Consider the following 18,542-nt stretch of genomic DNA (forward strand, 5'->3'; position numbering starts at 1 on the left):
AGTCACAACAATCCCTACCACAAGACTTGGCCTATCCCTCCCCCTGTATAGAATCATGGAATAATTTGAGCTGGAAGGGACCTTTTAAAGGTCCTACCCCTGTATGACCTGTCCTGTGCATGGACATAACCCCTGTGCAGACCCCGTGTTCCTCCCTCGTACCCATGAGTTCTGCAGCTTCCTGTGGGGTGGAAGGTTTGGGGCAGGGCACCAAGACATACTTAAGTCAGCTTAAAGATATATTTAAGACATCCCATGCAATCCTGGGCAGTGATGCAGCTCCTGGCGTTATTTATGAAGTTGGGACAGTGCCTCCAGCAAAAACGTGGGCTCAGATTTACCTCAATCAACCAGTCAGGAAACCTGGAGACCTCAAAATCCCCTTTAAAGCGGTGCTGTTACCTGGGCTACCACCAGCACTGCAGGAGGAAGAGATTTACACTGAGATTCCTGCAGAAGACTGATGGAAACTCATTTTCCCAGTGACAGATTTATCTGGCACTTTTGTTTTATGTTGCCCAGAAGACACGAGCTGTGGGAAGGGCTGCTGGCTGACTCGTGCTGCATTTGCCCACAGCAATAGCTGATCTTCTCCCAGGCCTGGTCAAAGAGGCTTCCTTGATCTTATTTAAAAGCTTTTCGTAGCTCCCACTCAGGACCTGGAGAATGGGATAGCACGGGGCAGGCATCCCCTACTGTGGAGATGCTGAAATTAAGGACTTCCAGCACAGGGACTGCCCCAACCCTACATCTCCATAACTATAGTTCCACTTTAGACACTCATAATCATAATTAAATTCAGGAATCCATCAGTTTTGAGCTGTTCCCCCCTCAGCCCTTCTGTTGAGACATCCACTTTAACCAAAGTATAATGAAATCTGTAATGATGATCCAATAACCTAATAATTTCTCTGCTTGTAAGGTTACACAACATAATTAATTCCCCATCTCGCTATCATGGCACTGGAATTCAGGTAAGTGTCAAATTCCCAATAATTTTGTAATCTAACTGCTCTGGCCATGGCTAAACAAGGCCCGTTAATTTCTGTGCATGTGGCATGGAGATGTCAGGATGGACTCGGTTTCTAAACAGGTGTTTTCAGTTTTCACCAGGTGTTTCTCTCTGCTTTTAACTTTTATTTCACAGAATCACAGAATCATTTGGTTTGGAAAAGACTTTTATTGTCATTGAGTCCAACTGTAAATCCAGCACTGTCAAGGCCACCACTAAACCACATCCCCAAGTGCCACATCTGCATCTCTTTTAAATCCCTCCAGGGATGGGGACTCCACCATCTCTCTGGGCAGCCTGTTCCAATGCTTGAGAACCCTTTTGGAGAAGAGCTTTTTTCCTTATATCCAATCTAAACCTCTTCTGGTGCAACTTGAGGCCATTTCCTCTCCTCCTGTCCCTGTTCCCTGGGAGCAGAGCCCGACCCCCCCGGCTGCCCCCTCCTGTCAGGGACTTGTGCAGAGCCACAAGGTCCCCCCTGAGCCTCCTTTGCTCCAGGCTGAGCCCCTTTCCCAGCTCCCTCAGCTGCTCCTGGGGCTCCAGTCCCTTCCCCAGCTCCGTTCCCTTCCCTGGACACGCTCCAGCTCCTCAATGTCCTTCTTGTCCTCTCAAGTAGGGATTTTTATTGTCCTGAGCAAACTTTCACTCTACACAAGCCGAGGACAAAGCCCCTGCTGACTTCAAGTTTCATGCTGGAGGCTGAATTTGTAGTAATTTGCCATGATAGCAAAGGAAATTGTTGGCAGAAATAGAAGAGTTCCCTAATGGGTGACTCTGTTCCTCCCAAAATGAGCTCTTGGGTCAAACCAATTTGCTGAGCCAGGAAAAAAAAGAAAGGAGAAAAGACAGTAGGAAGGGAAAGAATAAAAAAATAATTTTAAAAAGGGATAAAAAAGAAAAAAGAAGGGAAAAAAAGAAGAAAAAGAAGAAAAGACAGAGAGGGAAAAGGGAAAAAAAGAAAAAAAAAGAAAAAGGAAAAAGAAAAAGAAAGGGAAAAAGAGAAAGAGAAAGAGAAAGAGAAAGAGAAAAAGAAAGAGAAAGAGAAAAAAGAAAAAGAAAAAAGAAAAAGAAAAAGAAATAAAAGGAAAAAGAAAAGAAAAAGTGCTACCTTAGGCTTAGCACACTCAACCTTTTCTGTAACAACAGCAAAAAAGCAAATTAAAAACAAACAAGCCAGACTGCCTGGCAAAAAGCCATGGCTTTCCTTTCTTCTCTCAGTTTAATTGCAGTTGCACAGATTCAAACAGGTGGGCAATAAAAAAGCCCCACAAAGTTTATGTGCTATCATGAAAATGAATTGTCTTCAAATACTCAAACGAGACAACTCCTCCTAAACCACTTGGGTGCCTTTGACTCCTTTCCTCCCTCCCTCCCTATTGTAGAGTGTGAGAAGCAGGAAATTTCAAACAATAAATTGCTGCACTAGTGGGTGGCTCTGCTGGTTTTCCTGGAAGATGCACAGAAATTTAGGATGTTAAGGACTTAACAGTATCTATGAATATTCAAGAAATTCTTAAAAGGCCATCCTGACAGAAGCGAAGTGGCTCATGATGGAAGCACGTAGACTTCAGTTTGAAAGTCTCTGTTAAAGCAACTTCTCATCTATCAGGACTTAGGACAAATAAAACCTTCATGGGAATAATAATTTTATGTCTTGATGATGGACCCTTCAGAGGCTTCAGCTCTAAGAATATACTTTTAAAAGTACAGACAGATCAGTTTAACTGGATTTATGGCCATTGTCTGTCTCAGGCACAGGGAGAAGAGGTCCCAAACCCACATTTTCCCTGTTAACTTCCTGCTCTGCACCAATAGCAGCCCAGAAACATTATGCAAGTGCACTCTTAAGCCTTGGCAGTGGCAAATTAATTCAATTTATCTTAACCTGCTTTCCTGCAGGTCCCAATCCATTACATTTTCATGCACCCCTCATTGCCCCAAGAGCATGCCCTGGAATACTTGCTCCATGCTAGCTGTCACTGGGCAGTTTATGAAGCCACTATAACCTGGATTTGTGTCTGGGCTTGTGGATTTGTTACCACTTCATAAAACAGAAATGCCATTCCCAGATGGATGAGCTGGGCTGTGCAGCCTGACCCAGGTACACACACTGTGCCTCAGCCAGGTAAGGCTTTCCTGCTGCCATCAATACTGTGGAACAATGGACATATCAGGAAGAAGCTTTTGGATCAATTTCTATCTCTTTCCTGTGCCTCTTCCACCTGCAACAAGGCTGGGCCATTAACAAACCTGGATGGAATATTATTTCCCTGGTTAGAGAATTATTTCTGCAGAAACAGCTCAATCCATATGAAATCCAAAGTCCCAAGAGATAAACTTGGCTTTTCTCTGTGCTTTCACCTCCTCAGTGCCAGCTGAAAGCCAGCTGAAAATGACAAGGCACTTATTGAAACAGAATCCCAGAATGGTTTGGGTTGGAAAGGACCTTAGAGCTCACCCAGTTGCACCCCCTGCCATGGGCAGGGACACCTCCCACTATCCCAGGTGGCTCCAAGCCCCATCCAACCTGGCCTTGGACACTTCCAGGGATGAGGTGAGGATTTGCAAGGAGGTTATATGAGACAGCCTCTATTTCATGTGCAAAGCACGGCAGGGGCAGATCCTGCACTAATTAAAATAAATGGAGTTGCAGCAGTGAATTTGGTATGAAAATAAATGGAGCTGCACCATTAAATTCTGCATTAAAATAAATGGAGCTGCACCAATTTACACCAACAAAAAATGTGGTGCACATAACTGCACTTCATGTCTTGCCCACTTCCCATGCAGGCTTCCTCAAATCCAGCACTGTCCTGTTGGATTCAGGAAGAAACTCTTAGGTCTGCTTTCCCTCACTCGAGAAGCAACTTTAAGCCCCATGACTGTGATCCTCAAGGCTATTTAAGAATTTCTCTTTGCTGGTTTTAATAGGTGTTATGTACCTGTCAGTCTTTGAAGGACTCAGCCTTTCTATTTTGTCTCGTAGGAATTCTTGTTTGACTTTTGGGACCCATCCTGTGAGTATTTCTGAGATGCTGATTAGCTCTGGCTGGTCTAACCTGGGTGTCAGATGACTCAGAGTTGAGTTTAGACTTAAAAATAGAATTATCTTGGTAAATGGGTTAAACTGTGCCTATTTTGTGCTCATCAATCACAGGATAATGGCACTTCTGAGCACATCTTCAGTGATAAGCCAAGCCAACCACAAGGCAGAAACTAAAAAGAGAAGGTGATTGGAGTTTTAATAAAGCCCATCCTCACACTTTTCCCATTTTCCCTCTTTTTTGGCAACTGCTGTGTGTTAAGGTGCCAGCCCGTGATGGTGGCACTGCTGTGTCCAGGATTCTAGAGTCACTCAAGTAAAGAAAATTCCTGCTCCAGAGCTCTGCCAGAGTCTGACTTTCTGCCTTCATTCCTGGGTTATTTCCAGGATGCCTCCATTCCTTCCCCCTGCTTTCCTCCTGTTGTTTTGTGTAATTTACAGGAGCTTTCTCTAGGGCTTGTTTTGTGGTTTTTTTCCCTTTTTTTTTCCTTTGCTTTTTTCCCTTTCCTTCTGTTTTTCTGTAAACTTTAGATTGTAGCAGTGATCATCAGATATCACCCAAGGAAACAACTGACTCCCTAATATTTGTTTTGCTTTAACACAAGTGCATAAAAAGGCTTCTACTCTTTCATTTCTCCATCATCCTGTGTATCGTGGTGCTCCCACACGGATCTGAGCAGCCTCACTGCTGGAAATGAAAATGTATCTGTCATTAACTTCCATAAATAAAGTTTTTTAGGGGGCTGTCGCCTGTTATCAGTTTGTCCTGAGGGAATTAATGTGAAAAAAACCATAATTTTCCACTCTGAAAATATGAGATATGTGTGTAAATTCTCAACTGCTGAACTCCCACTCTCCTTTGCAAAGAATAAATTTTTTGTTGGAATTTTTTGTCTTACTGGAATAATACAAAAGGAAAAAGATAAATGTGATCTCCCTTGGCTGAATCTTCAGCAAGGGCAAATTTGAAGAGCTCAGAAAAAAAGCCAGCCTGAATTTAATCTGTAGAACCTGATCTTTGTTTACAGCAAACTGTTGGCTTTGTCTTCAGCGAGGCTGGAAAGGTAAGTGGTTCATCATTATTATGCCATCCAGATATGGCAGTAATGAAACTATATCAAAACCTATCCATAAACCCACAAAAAATTAATTGAAATGACAACTGAAGTGTTCAGTTCAATCCTTCTACCACATTTGTTGTTTTGACTGTTGTTTTTTACAGGGTGTTCCCCAGGGAGAGAAGGAAAGGGGAAGAAAAAATCGTGGGAATGCCAAGAGGGAAGGGCACTAAATCTATGGAAACCAGTGTGAAAAACGAAAACTCCTAAGGAGGCCTCTTGAGTCTGGAAGTGAAAAAAAACCAAAAACAAACCAGGAAAAATGAAGGCAAATCCAGGCTGGAAAATGGTGCGATTTTTCACACACCACGAACAATTTGCAGAGGTAACAAAGGCACGTGCAGAGAGTTTTCTGTCAGAAGTGATCGATTACTGAGGCAGAACACAACCTGAATGAGTCAAACCCAATAGATATTGAAGGAGTCTGAGTGGGCGGTTCCACAGAGCCCTCTGAGCCTGATCATCTCGACACCCAAGTGCTTAAAGCCCCGACTGACAAACACACTCGAGCAGGTGCCTGTTTTTAATCAATATAAGCCAATAGGATGATTCAGTTACACATAATTACAATAAAAAAGCTACATAAATACTTTATGAGAGAGAGGGAGAAAGTGGATTTGGTCTACTCATGGTACCTTGAGCAATAGGCTGCATCTGTGCGTGGCCATCCCACCCTCTGCTGTTCGTATCCCTCTAGAAAATTCAAGGTCCCTGCGGTGTTTTGTTTCTTTACTGGAAAATCCCACCAAAAATCCACTTTTGGAAGAGGTCAGTCTAAGGATTGTCCATGAGCCAAGTGACCCACATTGTGCCCAGAAACCAGCCTGATAGATTTGGACACCTGGGAAGAGGAGAGGGAGTGAGGGACATTTGCAAAGCCACCGGTGCTGAGTTTCCTTGGTGTGGGACAAGGGGCCTTGTGCAGGTCCTGGGTTTAAAGATCATTTAAACCTGGTGCATTTAGCCATAAAAACAAGCCCTGCTTGTCAGCTCGGGGTTTCTGCCCAATGAAAACAGGCTGATTTTTTCCCCCAAGCAACAAGACTTTTCTTTTCCCCCAGGAATGAGTTTATCCATAAAGTAGGACCAAGGAACTCAAGGAGGCTACGGATGTCACACATCACTCTGCAAACATCCCCCGTGCTGGCTCACACCATGATTCAGTGATGCTCATCACATATATTTTAGCTGCACTGGCCCTGAAATGCTTACAGCCACATTCTCAGGCACTGTGGCCCATAGATATAATCAATAAATTAATTTTTCTGGGTGTTTGTTCAAGTTGAACTCAATGGCAATCCAAAACTATAAAATGCTGCAGCGTTAACACCACACCTGAAGTGTCCCAAACTAGATAAAATGAAGTAAAAATGCAGTAAAGCGTATTAAAAAGTGTTTTTGTTTTTTTTTTTAATTACATACACATCTTCATGTCTTGGAGTTCCTACTTGATTGAAGCATTGACACATTTGTTGGTGGAGAGCTTAACGTATTTTTGTGTGGCTGGAGCACAAAACATAACTTAAAGTCTTCTTACTGCAGCAGGTAATATCAAATTGGGGAGTTTGGTGCCTTCATCAGAAATGCTGGGAGAGGTTTCTATTCATTTGGATTTTATAGCCCTAAATGTGTTCTGGAAGGGGGGTGTCTTTATCCTTTCATTCCCTAAAGGAACTAAGTGTGGTACTCTTTCTTCTAATGAAACACTTTTATTGCTTTGGGTTTGCCCTGATCTAAACCAGCCCAGCAGTGAGAGCATTGAACAAATTGTTTGTTCAAATCTCTCCTCAGACCGAATGAGCTCAAGGCCACATCCAGCCATTACACACAGAACCCTCAGTGAATTGTGTATAAAATCCTCAGTATACGAATTAGTACCAGGTCTCCCAAGTCAAGCTTTATCCTGCAAGTTCAAAGCACAATCTTAACTTAAGCCAAGCTCACCCAACCCAATCAATGCCACAGGAACACAACGGATTTTACAACAATTTCTCCTAATAGATGAATGTTAGGAGAGGCATTTCTGTCATTATTTATAGACTGTGACCTGAAAGGTTGTCCAAAATGCTGGCTCAAAACTGGTGCAGATTTTGCAAAGGGTATGCTCAGTGTAATGTGCTGGAGACAGATTTGTTCCACATAATTTTATAGCCATTATGTATCATCCAGCCATTCACCCTCAGCTGGCAATTAACTCAAAAATCTTCTGATGGGGAGAAGCTGTTTTAAATGTTTTAGCCATGTAGCGTGATGGCTTCTGGGAGCTGTGGCTTCTGCAGGAAAACTCCTGTATTTACACCCAGAAGTGTTTCTGGATGGATGAGAAGCAAACACTTCTCACTCAGCTCTCTGCAACTGTGCCTCAGTCCTGACCCACTGCAAACTCCCACAGGGATGAGAGGCTGGTTCAAACTCCACAGCCTGTCCTGTCTTGGCTCATCTGCCAACTGGCATTGACAATTATCGCTGGCAATTTTTCATTCCAGTTTCCATGGCTTTCTACCTTTCATGGACCTTCACAAGAAAATCCCATTCCAAGAATACCGATCCTGGTAAATCAGGGAGAGGAAGAAGCACACAGGGACATTCCAAAGGGAACAGATCATGCTGCACACAGTTCTTGGGAAAAGCTGAGTAGGCTGCTCTGTGTTTCAACTGGGAAATGCTCAAGCAGAAAGGTCCTTTTAACAGCAGGGACAGAACTCAGGATACAAGAAAGCCAGCAAGCAAGGAAGAAATTGGGTGGATGGAAAAGGGAATCTTTTTTCTGGTGCTGTATGACATAAAAAACAGGTCCAGAGGGATCTGCTGGAGTGCTGTGCCCAGTCCCCTGCTATTATCAACAAGCAGCTCATCTGATGTTCTGAATTTACTATGGAGGGTTCCTGTTTTTCTTTTTTTTTTCCTGGATAACTTCTGATCACATCTCTTCATTTTGGTGATTTCAATTTCCTGCCTAAATTTATTAATGACTGGTGTCCTCTTACGTCAATGTGGCCTTTAGATAAACAGCCCTTCTCCCTCCTTAATGTTTGCTCCAGCTGATAACACTGAGTTTGAAAGGGAAAAAAATAACCCAACTCCTTTATTCCCTTTATTTATCATCCCAGTAGGGAAATCTCACAGTTGCAGACAGTGAGCGTGGGATACTGATTCAGATGAAAAATGGATGATGATGTCTGCACATGGCTTTGCTGCCTGAACTCCTGCAGGGATCTGGTCACTGGAGCCCAGAGAGTCACCCACATGCAGGTGCCTTCTCCCAAAGGATTGAACAGCCCTCCAGACTCCAGGGAACAGATTAATCAGAGCCCCACTGACTATGGACACACTTTACACACATAACTCTTGGGGGTATTCACCCCATAGATAATGAAAATTAGTTATGTGAATTTGGGTCTGACTCCCGTCCTCACTGAAGGAAAAGGTTTTATTGAATCCCTAAACACAAGTCTCCTTTGACCAGGATATCCAAGAAACTAGCACACGGCTGGGAGATGGACATGGGGCTGAGAGGAACCCCAAAATCATGTAGAATTGTGAATTTCACCTGATAAAACCCTTAGGGTTTAAAAAGACCTGTATGACCATCAAGTCCAACCCCAGAAGGGACCAGATATAAAATATAACTATAAATATAAATATAAATATACACATTTTGGACTCTGATAATCAAATTATTCCTTCTCCATATAAATCAAATGGCAGCAATCATGGATTTTTTTTCCTTCCAAACTAGAAAAGGATTTGAAATCCTCCCAAAGTACTGCCTCACACGCACTTGCAAGGTAATTTTTGGTGCATTGCTTAAGAGGTGCCACAAAGTGAGGTGGAAATTTCAGTGTGCAAGGCTACTTACTGAACTCACAAAGCAGTGCTCGGACTCCCCACTTTCAAACAGGATGACATCCTTTATGAAGACTGCGATGGCTCTCATGATGAAGGACATGAAGAGATGCATGTGAATGTAATTTCGAGTACAGTGTAGTTTTCTGTTGGGAAGAAATGAAACACTTCTGAATAGAAAATCTTCTCAAAAGCATTTTTATATTTACGCGTTTCTTCTGCCACGATATAGAGTCACAATTAAACATTAGAACTCCTGAGACAGGCTCTGGTCCGGTGAACATCGCCACAAATCCACTTAAGCCTCTTTAAATCCACATAACGTGGCAATCCACATATCTGCAGCAGTGCTGCTGCTTTTTCAGTCCTCAGAAAAACAGGGCAAAATACAGAATGACAGAAAACAAGTCCATCCTGCTGCTCTCCACTGGAAAAGAAATGTTTTTGACTGAGCAGACTGTGCTCGTGATAAAGGGCTGTTTTCTACAGAATGTTTCTGCTGCAATAATTCTTTTCAAAGTGAAACGTCTCTTCAAGGAGGCAAAAAAATTCTTAGCACCTGTTGCCAGAATTAACACATATTACAGGATTTCTGGAGCAATATGAACTATATTTTCACTTAAAAATTACTGGTTGTTAATGATACTGAGAACTACACCAGGGTTTTTCTGTCCCTTGCCTGCTCATATTTTAAAGACGAGTTCTCATCAAGTAGGAGATTTTTTTTCCAAGTGAAACTTTACATCAGCTAAAGTGAAAGGCTTAATAGTCTGGAAATGGGTACTTTGTACAGACACCAGAACCACGCCAGACCTCACTCAGCAACGTAATCAAATTACCACCTCTTAACGAGCCAGTGTGCACTGGCAGAGGTTGCGCTCCTAATCTCCGATGATGGCAAGATAATGGGGCTGAGCCGAGTCCTCTGTGCTTGCAGGCAAAGGCAAGTCAAGTTAAGCTGCTTCCCATGAAGGAAGAGCAGGATCCCCAAGAGTTTCACCAGCTTGGCTGGCACCTTGTACCTTGTGGACGTCACTTGCATGTGTGTCTGATTGATTCCTCCCTTGTGAGAGGAGTGGAGAGAGCACGTGGGAGGAGAAGTGCAAGGTTCCTGAAGGGTGAGGCCAGTCTTGGTGTGAGAGTTACCCTAGAAAATGTGCTCTGTCCCTACACGAGGAGATGGAACCACATCCAAAGGATTTTTCCATCTCACAGAGGTCTGCTTTTTGCTGTTCTCCCTTTACATATATGAATTTATAATATGAGATTGCACATATGCAGACTTCTTCATGGGAGGCACCCAAATTTAGACGCCTGAATCTATTACAAACAATAGAGAGCAAAAATTAATCCATTTGCTGCAATCTGGGATTCTAATGCCATTTGATGAGCTGTAGAGCATCTGCCCACCCATCCATGAGGGCCTAGGTCTCCTGAAGGCTCTGCATCATATCTGCCACCCTTGTGCTTATCTCAAGGACACCAGCAAGTCTCAAATGGCTCTGGGTGTCTCTGTCTTGCCATAGAGCAGCAGCAGGAAGTGTTTTTGGAAAGGACTTTGGGAGGAAACAGGTTGCCCAGAGAAACTGTGGATGTCCCATCCCTGGAAGTGTCCAAATCCAGGTTGGATGGGTTTTGGAGCAACCTGGGATAGCGGAAGGTGTCCCTGCCCATGGCAAGGGGTGGAACTGGATGGACTTTAAGGTCCCTTCCAAACCAAACCATTCTGGGATTTTGTGATCCTGGATATTTTTGGATGCAATTTTGGGTACCATTTTGAATGCCTACTTTAAGTAGAAGTTCCATGGCATCCATACACACCATTCTGACTAGGACTGTCTGGACTGTAACAGGTTTATGGGGTAAATGGCCTTTAACAGAGATCCATCATGCAACAATCTACCTTTAGTGAGATGAATCCACCTAAATAATTGCATTTGGGTTACAATTCTCACACAAAGGCCACAAATCACACACCAAAGCACAGTGACACTGAAAGATGGAGGAACTTCCCTATCCAACGCAGATTGACAGAAATCTTGGGCATCTTCCTGTAACACTCATGGCCTGTACAGGCTGTAAGTTACCAGCCTTTGAGTCATCCCTGTGCCTTTTTCTGCTTGTGGTCTTACCTGAAGAGACACAGAATGATCATGGCAGCCGTGAGGGCAATGAGGGATAAGGTGTGTCCGATGGTGTAGCCGGTCTTGACTGTTCCGTAGAACGCCGTTTGCTGGTGTGAAAGAAAGAAAACAGGGCTTTCAAAGAGGTCTAAAATGCACTCCTAAACACAGCATCACTGACTGCTGGGACAAGGAAATCATCCTTCTCTGTTCTCTTAAAACACCTCCAACTCCTTCACCCTTTAAAATCCCATCCAGTAGCGCATGTGACTCAGACACCGCCGGTGTGAGTGAGGAGGACGCGTCTGGATGCAGCAGAGCTTGGACCACTCCAGACCAGGTTAGAGCTACTCGGGGGAAAGAGTCCTGCTGGAAGGAGGCTGATTTGACACCTGCAGAGACAGCTACAGCCCAAAGCCTCGTGGAACAGGAGTGACTGGTGTTCAGCTTAAGAGGGCATGACACTGCGTCTGACGTGGTGAATACTGTGAGACTCATTTTATTGAGGAGGTGTGAGGGCAGAACTGTCTGGGAAATTGTTTTGCTTTTGTGGAATTTACACTGTGTTTAGGCAAGTAAAAACTTGAGACCTTCTCACTGTTAACTCAGAAATATGTGTTGAGTTGGATATTGGTTCATGGTTTTTCTCTTTGACAGCACACAGAGGGAATCTGAGCGTGGGGCACCACAGGGCTTGGATTCAACTTGGAATCCTAGTCTAAATAAAACAGGCAAAGAAGCTCTCCAAGGCTCTCTAGCAACACTCTAAATCTATAGATTTTGATTTTCAGCTTTAAAAAAAAAGGACAAAAAAACCAAAAGGTGAAAGTATTTAGACATTTATCTAATCAATTAAAAAAACCCTAAGTTTTTATGAGAATCTAACTCAGTTTATGGAATTTTTTTTTTCCAGCTCTTGATTGGCCCTCCTCTGCCCTCCTTGTCACCATCTTCTATAAACAACCCAAACAACCAAAACCACAAAGAGCAGGCTAGACAGAAAATCTAAACCAAACCTTGTTTGGAGAAATACTTTTCCATAACATTGAGAGTTGACATTTTAATGTGCTATTTTCACAGGCTTTGGCAAGTATTTGGTGCTTTACAGAACCAGTGAGGCTGGGATGAGCTGCAATCCTTTAGCATTTGCACAAGGCAGGTTGGAGGGGTGTTAAAACAAGAGAGTTTTCAGAGATAACACTGATCATATCTTCAACCACACACCTCAGAGGTGTTTAAAGCACCATATCTTTAAAGCCCCACTCAGTGAACCCACATGACTGAGAGCTTTGGGTCACTCTGAATAGATAATTCAAGGGTTTCAGGACATTTTATCTGCCTGGTCTTGCCCAGATAAAGCCAGGAGGCTGCTGTGGTGATGAACTCACCCTGTTTGGTGTGGTCACAGCTGAGCCTTGCTCACCTGCACGGCAGGGAGGGACTTGCACTGCAGTAGGGAACAGGAGAGGTTGCTCCTTTCCACCCCACCGGCTTGCAGATTCCACCCAAAACTACCAAATATAGAATCCTAGAATGGTTTGGGTTGGAAGGGACCCTCTGCCATGGACAGGGACACCTCCCACTATCCCAGGCTGCTCCAAGTCCCATCCAACCTGGCCTTGGACATTTCCAGGGATCCAGGGGCAGCCACAGCTTCTCTGGGCACCCTGTGCCAGGGCCTGCCCATCCTCACAGCAAAAAACTTCCTCCTAATATCCCATCTAAATCTACTCTCTGTCAGTTTGAAGCTATTTCCCCTTGTCCTGTCAACTCCAGACCCTTGTAAAAAGCCCCTCTCTGTCTCCCTTGTCAGCTCCCTTCAGGTCCTGCAAGGCCACAATGAGGTCACCCCTAAGCCTTCTCCTCTCCAGGCTGAACACTCCCAGCTCTCTCAGCCTTTCCTCCCAGCAGAGCTGCTCCATCTCTCGGATCATCCTGATGCCTCCTCTGGGCTCTCTCCAGCAGCTCCAGGTCCTCCCATGCTGGGCCCCAGGGCTGGGGCAGCTCTGCAGGTGGGGCCTCACCTGAGGGGTGCAGAGGGGCAGAATCCCCCCTTTCCCTGCTGCTCAGGCCATGGGATCAGCCCAAGATACAATTGGATTTCTGGGCTGCACGTGCACATGGTCAGTGCATGTCCAGCCTCTAATCCACCAGCACCCCCAAGATGAAGTCTTCTTTCCGGCTTTCCTGGAGTTTGGGATCCCAAAGGCAGCTCTGACTTTTCTAACAAGAGCAGTCAACCTCCCTCATGTTGATTTCATCTTTCTCTATTATCTCTGTTTTTGATGGCACCAGAGCAGGAATGTTCCAGGAAAGACCTGGCCAGCAGAAGGAGGGAGCTCGTGATAGGGGACTGTGGGAGGAAGAGGTTGTCCCACACTTTATTTAGGAGAGCAGAGAAAAGCAGGTCTTCTGCTTCTTTGAGTTATTCCCAGGAGCAAGTTATGCACAGAAAGTTCCTGGTGTTATTCAACAACCAATTCCCTGTGTTTTCCCCCCATATTTTGTGGTGACTAATCCTTCTTGTGTAGACAGAGAGAGGGTTCTGCATTCAGCTTTAATGCAGGATGTGGGGTCACCTCTGTTCTGGAAACAGCACATAATGACTTCTCACTCTTCATTGCACTTGCTAATGACAATTGGTTCCTATTTTAGAGATATCAAAGCAGAGAATTTGACCCAAGATCATAAATGGAATTGAAATTTCACTCAGGGTCCAGATTATAAAATATTCTTATTAGAAAAGAGAGGGGTGTGTAGATAAGTGAAGGCAATGCATGCCAGCGTGCCTGGACTCTAACTGCAGACCCTGACTGATTTACAGGATGAAATCAGGCAACTTCATCATTGTCTCTCTGACTTCTTAAAGCTTCTGCTTAATTTCACAGGAGTGTGATAATAACAATTATTTGAGGTAGGTGCTAAACCAAGATTAACTGAGTTTTATTTTCCCTGGTTTCTCTTCAGTAACCTCAGCATTTGTCCCTTGGTGTCTTGGTTGACAGTGGGAAACATTTACATTTTTGAGAGAAAAAGAAAAATACTGATATAAAGTCTTTCAGAAACCAAATGTGTTTGGGGTTCATGTCATCCAGCCCAAAGTCATTGGGGTTCGCTCGAGAGTAAATGAAAAGAGATCCCTTAAGAGAGAAGACTGGGCTGAACTGACCTCTGGAGGTGTCTCTTTATTTCACCATTTCAGGCAGAACCTACAGAGACACTGGGGTGGCTCCTCTGAGCAGGTGGAAGCACACCAGGGAGAAGAGCATCACATCTGATGGGGGATCAGCAAAATAACCCCACTCCCCATTTGCTGATGCACCACTTGTAAAGGTCAGCTTGGAGAAGGGCTCATCATCACTGCATGGATCCCAAGAGCAGCACTTTGGTGCCTGCATCATCAGCTGCTTAGGGGCTGCCAGAATTCACAGCTAAAACCTTACACACTGCCTTTATTTATTTTTCATATTTTTCTTCTTGTTCCTGACTTGAGACCAAAAGTTCATGAAGTGTTTTGCTCCTGGAAGCTTATCAGTCTTTCCTGGACCTCATGTCCTATACAGCCTGCTGGTTTTTTTCTATTCCCTTTACTTCTTGCTCCCCAAACTCACAGCCAATTCAACAACAAAAAACCAAAAATCTTTTCTTTTTCATGGGCTACTACTGCATGTTCACCCCCCTCAGCCACCTTTCACACAAATTGGACTTTAACAGCAGGACAAAACTGTGGAAATCAGGGGAAAATAATTAAGAAAGAATTAAAAGAACACAATACAGGTTCTCCTGGTAACGCGGCACTCTGGCAACGCTGCAATCCATTGGGTGGCCGGAACAAGTCCCAGGAATTCCCAAATCCCCTGTGCAGCAGGAACACAAACCAGAGCTCTGGATGGGGGTACTTTCATAGCAGAGCTGGAACAATGGCTTTTGCAACCTCACAGCTCAGCCTGAGGAATGGACACTTGAGGATGTGAAGTGCTGGCTGACCTTGAAGGCAGACTAGGGCTCTCTTCAGCAGAGCCCTGAAATTCTTTGTGCACCTCTCCCTTTGCTATTTTCTGTTTTCTTTCACACTTAGAGCTGGCTCAGTTCTGCTCTGATCCCCTGTTAACTCTCTGAGTGCCTTGGCAGTGCGTGACCATGCACAGAGACCTCTCAGCATATCAAGTCACAGAATCCCAGAATGGATTGAGTTGGAAGGGACCCAAAAGATCACCTCATTCCAACCCCTGCCATGGGCAGGGACACCTTCCACCCAGGTTGCTCCAAGCCCCATCCAACCTGGCCTGGACACTGCCAGGGATCCAGGGGCAGCCACAGCTTCTCTGGGCACCCTGTGCCAGGGCTTCCCCATCCTCACCGGAGGAATTTCTTTCCAATATCTCATCTAACCCTGCCCTTCTTCAGCTTAACACCATTCCCTTGTCCCATCACTCCATGCCCATGTGAAAAATCCCTCTCCAGCCTTTTTGTAAGCCCCCTCTAAATACTGGAAATAAATATTGATTCATTATTTAGATTCCAATGTCCAACTTTCAGTAACACTGATGTATGTCTTAAACAACAGCAACAACAAAAAGCACGGGCAGAGGTTTAATATAAACACAGTAACCTATTATATAAAAATATAAGCACTGCAACATGTGACTGTAGTGAAATAAAATTCTTTTCTAGCATAAGCTTTTTCTTGTTGACTATGGGACTGCTGCAGGTGATTAGTTTAGATTAGATGCTGAACTTTGACTTACGTGAGGTGAATCTTGCTTCTAACATTTGTCATCCTCTTTAGACTTTACCCTTCATATCTCAGCATGCAGCAAACCAGTAACAGATTCCTTCCTGTGTAATGACAACACTCTGTAAAGCTAATTAGCTAATTATACATTGCTCAGCGATTGCTAATTTATACACAAACAAAATCCCAGAGAGCTTGCGGATTTCCTTCCAAAATTTAGCAAAATTTCACGAAAATGTGTGTTCCCTACAGTGGTCTAGATATTTAGCTGGTTGGGATCTGCAGAGCAGCACTGATGGCAAGTAGGTCATATAATTTTTATGCCTTTAGAGCTTTTGATGCTTATGTTGCCATAGAAAGACTGGAATCACCATATCTACTTAAGGACAAATATAAATGTGGAGGGCTTGTTTCAAAGTGTACTGTGGAAAATCAAACACCTGAAGTTATGTGTGGGCATCACACAGGCAATGGTCTGATCTTCTCAGTTCCTGACATCCTGGAAATTTTGCATGTCCCATCCCTGGAAGTGTTCAAGGCCAGGTTTGGAACAACCTGGTCTAGTGGAAGGTGTCCCTGCCCATGGCAGGAGGTGGAATGAGATGATCCTTAAGGTCCCCTCCATCCCAAGTCATTCCATGACTCTATGATCTGTGACACCAAAGGGAAGATTGTTTCCTTGACCAAACATTTGAACTCTGCTTCCAAGGATCCCCAGGAGGACTTTTCCCTCTTGAGGAATCAGAGTGGAAATGGAAAAAATTGGGCATGGGGAGATGCTATGATTCTGGTGTTGATCCCTGTTAAATCTTGATGTTCACCCATGCAGGTTTACAAACCTCCTCCCCTGGAGTGCTGTTGGAATCGTATCCACAAGCTACGGTGTAGGGTGCAGGGTACACATCCGACCAGCCCTGGCTTGTACAATTCCTGGTCACATTCCCTGCAGGAAAAGAGAAAACAATGACTTAAAAAGAAACCTGCAGCTTGCTGTTAAACCAACTTCTGCCTTTTGGGGTACAAATGCCAGAGCACAATTCTTGTAACATTTAGAATAAAACTCTCAGACTTTTCCCCTGTTATTAATTTTTCATATTACACACAACTCATAAATGGGAGGCACCCATTGTGTTTTAAAGTCCAGGCTTCAATAAAAAAGTACATTTTAATACAGAGGTGCACACAAAACATCTCTTCTAGTGGTACCATAACACCAGTTGCATGCAGACTTTTGGTTGCTAGCACTGCACCAATATAGTTTGAGTGTTTTGTTGCCACATTGCCTTTGGTTCTGGAAAATTTTTGCCTGACCAGAGCAGTGAAGTATTTATGCTTTTCACTCTGCCTGTGAGCAGCCAGGACAGGGATAGATAAAATGCTCCTTTCACAGTATGCAGATAAGGTTGGAGGTCTGGGAACTAAATCCAGTTCTCCACACCCAGACCTTGCCCACAACTGAGCCCTGATCAGATGCGATTCCTGGGAAATGTACTGCTCTTGTTTGAGAATAAAGCACTTCAACATTTGGCTGTGAAGGGAGAAAAACCACACACTGACAACCTGTATTGCCTGTTTTAACTTGTATACTCCAGGGCAAGAAGATTTCCTGGACTGTCCAGCTTGCTGAGTGCCTGGGGCCTCTGACCAGCTAAAAAGAGCTTTAATTAACCCAAGGACATCTCCCTCCTTCAGCCAAAGCTGTCAAAACTGAAGTGCATGTGGCTCTTTGGTACTCAGAACTGCCTGATCCATCCAGGATTGTAAGTGCAAAGCACTTCTCACTTGGTAAAATACCTCTGCTTCCTGTCCCAGCTGGACCTCAAACCCACATTGGCTTAATCCAACAAAAGGAGGAGACACCAGCACTCAGGATAAGCCTTACCCCAAGAGGTTTGTGGCCTAAAAGACCAAGAAATGGGTTTTTCAAGGCATAACGAAGCAGAAATACACCCAACAGCACACTGTGAATTCCCCCAGCACCTTCTGTGACCACAAATCCCTGCCATGCCCACCTCACACAGATCCCATTACTGGGGCATTCCACTGGTGCCATTCATTGCACGAAACTGGAAAACTGCTCAATACACCTGAATGAACAAACAGCAGCCAAACCTCGCTTCTTGTGGTGAAAAATGACACCAGTGAAACTCAAAGAGCTTTGCAAACCGTTCCAACAATGGAGTTCTTTGCACACAAGAGCACGAAAACTCTGGCAAACCGGAGCAAATCAGTTACGCAGCTGTGAGTCACGAAAATATTCGAGTATCACCTCCAGCAATTTCTGACACCTGAGTCACCTGAACGCCTTCCCAGCCACGGGCCTGCTCTGCACTGGAATCAGCAGCACACAATCCCCTGCCTGAAGTCACTTCTTGAATCCCTGTCACAGATGGCTTTCGACCCTAGAGCTTGCTCCTTTAATCTGTCTTTGCAACAGATCTGAATCCAGGAGGGCTCTCGAAGGTGCCTTTGTTCAGCACAGCTCCGTGGGCTGCTGCTCCCAGGCTTTCCCTGCATGGCCACTGTTTGCAGTTCTGTTCACCAGGGTTCATATTGGGATCATAAGGGATCTTGTGCAAACAAATCAAGGACATGACTGCTCAGCGCTTTCAGGTTTTTGGAGGTGTTATGCAATTTCTGTTAGTTCTTCTTCGTTACAATGGAT

At 44.3% G+C, this 18,542-nt stretch overlaps 1 protein-coding gene across 1 annotated transcript in view; it reads right to left on the bottom strand.

Moving 5' to 3' along the window:
- Positions 1-18,542, bottom strand: part of VIPR1 (vasoactive intestinal peptide receptor 1) — a 100,917-nt gene that overhangs the window by 24,930 nt on the left and 57,445 nt on the right. The window contains exons 4-6 of the mRNA XM_032094174.1: positions 16,717-16,820; positions 11,152-11,252; positions 9,033-9,165 (exon numbers count right to left, since the gene is read on the bottom strand). Of these exons, the coding sequence (XP_031950065.1) occupies positions 9,033-9,165; positions 11,152-11,252; positions 16,717-16,820 (338 nt within the window). The remainder of the gene's footprint in view (positions 1-9,032; positions 9,166-11,151; positions 11,253-16,716; positions 16,821-18,542) is intronic.

The sequence above is a fragment of the Corvus moneduloides genome, chromosome 1, assembly GCF_009650955.1.
Source record: "Corvus moneduloides isolate bCorMon1 chromosome 1, bCorMon1.pri, whole genome shotgun sequence".
NCBI classification, from domain to species: domain Eukaryota; kingdom Metazoa; phylum Chordata; class Aves; order Passeriformes; family Corvidae; genus Corvus; species Corvus moneduloides.